Source organism: Neltuma alba, unplaced genomic scaffold (assembly GCF_004799145.2).
Source record: "Neltuma alba isolate B1F8T4 unplaced genomic scaffold, ASM479914v2 tig00011610_pilon, whole genome shotgun sequence".
In the NCBI taxonomy this organism is placed as follows: Eukaryota; Viridiplantae; Streptophyta; class Magnoliopsida; order Fabales; family Fabaceae; genus Neltuma; species Neltuma alba.
This window is the reverse complement of record NW_021636261.1, coordinates 162,547-170,347: the sequence shown is the minus strand read 5'-3', so window position 1 is coordinate 170,347 and position 7,801 is coordinate 162,547. Positions and strand designations below refer to the sequence as shown.

The window sequence follows — 7,801 nt, the reverse complement described above, 5'->3', positions numbered from 1 at the left end:
CTTCAAATGAAATCTTGTCACTAAGTAACCATCCTTCTCAATTTCACATGCTGCCTTCATTTTATTACTCATGACATTAGGTATATTTTTGTTCCCATATAACCAAATCAATTAATTAATAATGTCATTTCAATTTTTGAACTAATTATTACTATAATTCATTATTTCTTCCTTGTTTGTTCTATGATATAGCCCTTGTTCTTTTACCAACCCTAGCTACTTCCTCCTATTTTATTTTGCAAACCACTCCTCACGGATTATGATGAAGTCAACAATGTGGTCGTATTATTTGGTAGCTTACTGTCTAAAAACAAGAAAATCAATATTCCATTGATATGAAATAGAGCACAAGTCAACATCTGGTTTATTTTCATAGACACAAATTATAAGTGAATTGTATTCAGTTTGTGCAAAGCTGATACATTTTATTTTAAGTAGGAGGACACTTATTTATTATTTTCATCTAGTTAAACATATAAATGTAATATTATTCTTATTTTCATATCATATCAAGTATAATTATTTGTTTTATTGATGTTCATTCTCTATTTTCCTCTCATTCTAGCTAGTAATAAATACATGAATATGTGTACATATCATAATATAATTAACATTAAGTTGTAGTATTCATAATATGCAGAGTATTGACATACTTAATTTTTTTTAAAATTAGCAATTGCATTGAAAAAATATTCATGAGTGTCGATTAACAACACGGCCGATTATTATGTCTCCTAAGTACTACCTCCGATCCTAATTATAAGAGCCAGTTGACTAATTTAAAGAGATTAAGAAAATAAGTTGAGTTAGTTATTTGTCCTAAATAGATGTTATTTTTCTTAAAATATTTTTACTAATTAAGTGTATTGACTAGAACTATCATTGTTAGAAGGACTACTTTGAAAAAAAATGTATAAATATGAGAGACAAATTGATTGGGGTCTTATATTTAAGACCAAAATAAAAATCAAATAGGATCTTATATTAAGAACCGGAGGCAGTATGTTATCAGAAGTTTAATTCTTGATCATTTTGTTAAGAAAGACGAAGCTCATTTATGTAATTTTTTTTACGCTGAAAAAATTAGTCTTTTGATAACAAAATGTCCATTTACAAGTTTGGATAACATTATATGTCTGTGATAGGTATATATGTATATATATAGTAGTATCTTTAGTCCAATTATAAAATCTTATTTATAAATTATAAATAAAATTTTATAATTAAGATAAAAGATAGTATATGAGATGAACTGAGGATGCTGCACAAGTGATGATGGACAAAATCCTTGTGGAGTAAAGAAGACTTCATTTTTGCCAAAAACGAAAAAAGAGCTTAAATCTGAAATTTCCAGTTTTGCGGTACTCAGAATTTGGAGCAGGAAGTACTAAAGCGTTCCTTGCATGCTTTTAGAATTAAAAATCCCATCCAACGGTGAAAATCCCATGAGATCTGCTTCTACCCATTGTACGCTGTCCCACTTTCCACCCTCTTAGGTCCATTCGGCCTTTCAGGTTTCTGTTCTGTAACTCTCCACCCACGTCTCTGCAACTTTTGTCACTTCCTCTATCTCTCTCTCCCTCTCCCTTTCTGAGCTACAGAAGATGAACCACAAGACAGGAACAGAGCGTTACATGGAAGCAGAAAAAGTGGCATACTTGGTCTTCACAATAAGGATTTGAGAGAGAAAGAGAGAGAAGAGAGGGATTTCAAAATAGAATATACTATCTCTCTTTCAAAATCATAGCTTGTTGCTAAACTTACAAGAGAAAGAACAGTCTTCAGAGCAAGGCTCTGTGAGACTGTGAGAGATTTTCAAAAAAATACCAACTTCGTTTTCAAAATCATAGCTTGTTGCCCGAGTTAGACTTGGAAGAGGAAAGAAAAGAAACCCAAATCATCCAAGCAACACTGCAAAAATGGGTTTTTCTTTTTCACCACTTACTTTCCTCTTCTCTCTCCTAGTTTTTGCACTCTTGAACTCAAAATGGGTATGTGGGGATACAGAGCTAAGAGCACTTATGGATATCAAAGCTGCTTTGGACCCAAAAGGCCATTATCTATCTTCGTGGACTATTAATGGAAAACTATGTGGTGGTTCGTTCGAAGGAGTGGGTTGTAACGAGAAGGGTCAAGTGGCTAACATTTCGTTGCAGGGAAAAGGTCTCTCAGGGAAGCTCTCGCCTGCCATTGCAGAGCTCAAGCAACTTACAGGACTTTACTTGCATTATAACTCCTTGCAGGGAACTATTCCCAGAGAAATTGCCAACTTGACTAACCTAAGTGACATGTATTTGAATGTGAATAATCTGTCTGGCGAAATCCCTCCTGAGATAGGCAAAATGGAGAACCTGCAAGGTAAGTGGCTCTGTTTCTGTTAAAAAGATCTGAACTTGTTGTTTTGAAAGGTTGTTCCTGCGTGTTAAATTAAGAGCTCTTCACTTCTGGATTTTTCTAAACGATTTGAGCTTGGTTTGTTGTACATAATGCATCATACGCATGCAGGATCACACAGTTTAATTTCCTTTGTTGACTTCTGTTTCTTAAATTAGAATCTGGGTTTCTTTCCCGCAAAGGTACCTTTTTTCCTTTGAAAGCTTGATCCTGTGGGTTCCTTTAAGAACTCTCTTTAGTCTTTTTTTTTTTTTGGGTAAAAAAAAAAAAAACTCTCTTTAGCCTTGAGTTTCAATGAAGATTAGAGTTAGGTTATGTGTATTTATTATACCACGGAGTCTCATTTCCTGTGTATTTATTATATCATAAGGACTTCAGAAAGCAGCATTGTCAACTTTCATGACTGTTAAGAGCCTGCTCTGTCGTTATTTGCTCTCACAATGCAAATTACTTACTGTTATTGTTATCTTTTCTCGTAAGACTGTCTTGTTGATGATCAAAAGTTAAAACTTGGCTTATGCTGAATTACTCAGATTCCACTTCTCAATTGTGATGCAGTTTTGCAGCTTTGCTATAATCAGTTGACAGGAAGCATACCAACACAACTTGGTTCACTGAAGAAGCTTGTAGTTCTTGCTCTGCAGTCAAATCAATTGGCTGGTGCCATCCCTGCAAGTTTAGGTGATTTGAGAATGCTAATGAGGCTCGACCTAAGCTCTAATCGCCTCTTTGGCTCCCTTCCCTCTACATTAGCCGATGCTCCTTCGCTTCAAGTTCTAGATGTTCGCAACAACACCCTCTCTGGAAACGTACCTCCTGGTAAGAATGACAACTCCTATTGAATCATTCTATTTGCTTATTGCTTTGGTTTGATTCATCATATCTTATTTTGTGTTCTTCTCTTTTCTTTGGTTTATCAAAGCTCTAAAGAGACTAGATGAAGGATTTTTGTATGAGTACAATCTGGGATTATGTGGATTAGGGTTTTCATCCTTGAAAACCTGCAATGCTTCAGATCACAGTAATCCGGAGAGACCTGATAAACCATATGGAGCAAGTTTTGGTGGTACATCAGCCAAAGATATACCAGAAACTGCAAATGTCCCACTTCCTTGCAATGGAACTCATTGCCAAAATTCATCAAAACCTAAACAATCAGCATCTATCATTGTTGGCATAGTTGTGTTTGCAATTGCAGTGCCAACAATTGGTGTTCTAACTTTCACACAATATCGTAGGCGAAAACAAGAGCTTGGAAACTCAATTGATATCTCGGATAATAGTCTAATCATGAACCAAGCCAAGAGTGCATACCAGAAAAATGGATCTCCTTTGGCCAGCCTTGAGTACTCTAATGGGTGGGACCCTTTGGCTGAAAGCCGGAATTTCATGGGGGACACCCATGATGCGTTCCATAGTTTCAGGTTCAACTTGGAAGAGGTGGAGACTGCAACTCAGTATTTCTCAGACTTGAACTTGTTGAGAAAGAGTATCTTCAGCGCAACATATAAGGGAATGTTAAGAGATGGATCTGTTGTTGCCATTAAAAGAATCAGTAAAACAAGCTGCAAGAGTGATGACTCTGAGTTTTTGAAGGGACTACACGTTTTGACCTCACTGAGGAATGAGAATTTAGTGAGGTTGAGAGGATTTTGTTGCTCAAGGGGGCGAGGCGAGTGCTTCCTGGTCTATGATTTTGTTCATAATGGAAATCTTTCATGCTACCTCGATGTCAATGAAGGCGAAGGACGTGTCCTTGAATGGTCAACTAGAGTTTCTATTGTTAAAGGCATTGCTAAAGGTTAGCCCTTTGTCCTAACTTGATCAGAAAAGTTTACTTTCCACTACTAAACCCTTGACCTGTGCAGATTTTTGTACTAGGTTGTGAATTATATCTTAATTGCTTAATTCTCATGTACTTTTATTAGTTTGTCTATGTCAGCTGAACCTTGTTTTCTTAAACAGGAATAGCATATTTACATGCCTACAAACCAAACAAGCCGGCCCTTGTTCACCAAAACATCTCAGCTGAGAAAGTGCTCATCGATCAGCGATTCAACCCGATGCTTTCAGATTCTGGCCTTCACAATCTTCTTACTGATGACATTGTCTTCTCAGTACTGAAGGCTAGTGCAGCAAAGGGTTATCTAGCTCCAGAATACACAACAACTGGCAGATTCACAGAGAAAAGTGATGTGTATGCTTTTGGAGTACTTCTTTTTCAGATTCTCTCAGGGAAAAGGAAGATCACTAGCTCTATGCGCCTCGCTGCAGAATCCTCCAGACCTCAAGAACTCATTGACCCAAATCTCCATGGCAGATTCATTGAATATGAGGCTGCGAAGCTTGCAAAAATGGCCTTGCTTTGCTCCCATGAGTCTCCTTTTGAGAGGCCAATGATGGAAGCCATCGTTCTAGAACTTGAAAGTTTCAATATTTGTCCCTGAATTGAATGGCTCAGTGTAATTTAAACCATGTTACCTTCAAAATGTTAGATGTTCATGGGGGGTGCGACCTCTTGTAAGGCTTTAGCATCGCTTTGTGTCCTTAAGGACTGGATTTCCTGGGAATGGCTTGGACAGGCGCTGCTGTAATTTAGATTAGGGTTCTTATGTGAAATTTCTTTTCATTAGTTAGCTTTCGCTTTGTGGAATGCATTTTCTTCTCAAAATTGATTCCCTTGTTCTTTTCACTAATGTTGATCAAGAATAACGTTTGATGATTAACTTTGGACCTAGAAGACCTTGTTTAATTTGGAATTTGATCCCTTCATCCCTAGAACATGCCAAGCTTACGTAACATGACTCTTATTTAAGGTTAAGAACGTGAAGCTTCTATAAAGCCTATAATGATTCATTACAGCCATTGAGAATGATGACAAGGGCAGGTTAATTTGCAAGAACCTATTCAATTATCCTCAGTAAAAAAAACAACTAAGAATTAAACTTCATTATTATGTCTCATACCTAGCAAACCCAGTCTGGCTCCACTGTCACCGACCATTATTGGCAACACATAAGCTTTGACATGGCTGCTCAATATGACATGGGCATGAACATCACTCCCAAAAAGAAAAATGTCTGATCGCCTGTTTTGATCTCAAACACACTTTATTTGGATTAAGTTTTTTGCATTTAATAGGATTGATAAACATGAAATCCCTCACCAATATAAGCAAATATTACATTACTTATGTATACCTCACATATCATCTGATAATGTGCTATTAGACTGTGTCAGATTAAATTAGTAATTTAGAAAATCACTAAATCATGAAGCTATTAGCAAAAGTTAAGATATTTATAAGTTATAAATATTGTAATTTATTTTGTATTTCATATAAATTGTATGGGGTCCACTCTAATGATTAATAAAGAAGTAGCAGTGTATTTGTGGAAGAGGCAAGGTTAGAGTCTAGAGTGAGGGAGTAGAGTAGAAATGATGAATTGAGTAATCAAGTGAAAGGATGTGAAACAAAGAAAGTGAAAGAGGAGCAGGCATGCATATCTTTCATTCTCAGCCTCAATGATTCGTTATATGCCATTCCACCAAACTTTATTTCCATCAAAAAAGACATTTCAGATTTTTTTTTTTAAAAGCTGGCACTTCCTTCCTTTTTGTTTCTTTCTTCGTTTTTTTAACCTAACACAGGATATTTGTGTAATTATTTGGTTTCTATATACTTTTTTATGTTAAATATAAAAGTGATATAACTAATTTGAAGATATTAAAAATTGTTAACATAATTATTTGTAGAAAAAATGCATTAGGTTCCTTAAACCATCTATTTTAATCACTTGTATTGAAAACTTCTCATTTGATATAAAATCCCTTCAATAGGTGAGATTAATATGAAGAATTTTGAAGAAAAATTATAAATTTAAAGGATAAAAAGTCTAACATTTAAAATTAACGTAAATTTATTTCCTAATTTTTATATTTATGGCATGAAAAAGTAGTTTGCATCAATTTTATCCCGCTGGCAGCTAAGTTATAACTTCCGTGAGAGCACAGTCAATTCAGTGCCTTGACACAATCATGCAATTCCCATGTTTGGTAACTACTGTACTTGCACGAGTTTTTGAAAAAGGTTGTGGGGTTAAGCAGATGTGGATTTTTTTACCATAGAAAACTGAAAATATGAACTAAAGCAACAAAATATTGATTTGAAAAGTATAAGGATGTTTTTTTGGGGGAAAAAAAGACTTGAAGTTGCTGTAAATTATAGAGATTAAATGATGAATTTTTTTAATTTATGTTTTCCTTTGCAATCCAACTCTAAATAGAAATTTTGGAGTTGGTTTTAAAGGACTATTTGATACAAAATAAGAATAAAAAATAAATGGGGATGAGAGCATAAACATGGGAATCTATCTTTTAAACAAGGTCCTTTTTTGTGCTGGCAAAAAAAAAAAAAACCAAGGTCCTTTTTGGTTCTTCCCACATCATTGTTTTACAGTAGAAGGCTGCCGCTTTGTTTCCTTTTGTTTTTTCCGTTTAGCTTTAATCAAGTGAAGCCCAACGCCCAAGCCCAATAGGCCCGTTAGAATTAAAATTAAAACTTTCATTTTATATAAATTTGTGTATCTATGCATATACTCTTTCAATTTTAAATATAAAACTCATTTTATAATGTAATATATATATACACACTTGCAAATTTATGTATGCACTAAATAAATCCTGTCAGAAACTCCTTTTTTTATCTTTTTTCTTTTAAAAAACCTAATGACCCCAGTGGCCAGGTTCCATTTCTTAATCTTTTTGGATATATATAATTCAGATGAAAAAGAAAAAGAAAATATTTCCGGGTAATAATTGTTTTTTCAAAAATTAAACAAACATTGTTCTTGTTTTCAGAGAAAATGTTTTTTATCTACATAGAAGAGATTTTATGCAATATTTATTCTTGGAGGATTTGTGCAAGTTTATATATATATATATATATATATATATATATATATCCCCGCGTGTGAGGAAAAAAAACCATGCTGTTGGTGTTATTTGAACAAAATTAAAGTAAGTTTTGGGATTGTGACTTAGGGCCTATTTGGGTGCTCCCAAAACTAAAGGTGGTAATGCGGGCTGGCGGTGCAGATACGGGCCAGTCCGCAGCAGTGCGGGTCCAAAGCGGTGCGGGCTAAAGTAGCCCGCACCTTGGCAGGCTAGCATTTTGCCAGCCCGAGCCCGCTTATATATTAGTTTTTTTAAAAAATAAAAACTATTATCATTAATATAGGTTGAGCTTAATTTGAAATGTTAAAATTAGGCTTCGAATCTTGAATTTGAGTAGTGAGTTATGATAAAATAAAGTGAAGATTAATTTATAATTTAAGAATATATTTTTAAAAACTAATATATATTTTTATAAATAATTAATTTAACTAATTTTTTTATTCAAAGTAAT

At 34.5% G+C, this 7,801-nt stretch overlaps 1 protein-coding gene across 1 annotated transcript; it reads left to right on the top strand.

Annotated features, from left to right (window-relative positions):
- Positions 1-1,533: 1,533 nt before the first annotated feature.
- On the top strand, positions 1,534-5,000 carry LOC114715757 (probable leucine-rich repeat receptor-like protein kinase At1g35710). The gene is made up of 4 exons (XM_028900638.1): positions 1,534-2,358; positions 2,953-3,213; positions 3,317-4,195; positions 4,360-5,000. The coding sequence occupies exons 1-4, from the start codon at positions 1,920-1,922 to the stop codon at positions 4,839-4,841; spliced, it is 2,061 nt and encodes a 686-aa protein (XP_028756471.1). The 5' UTR covers positions 1,534-1,919; the 3' UTR covers positions 4,842-5,000.
- Positions 5,001-7,801: the final 2,801 nt, after the last annotated feature.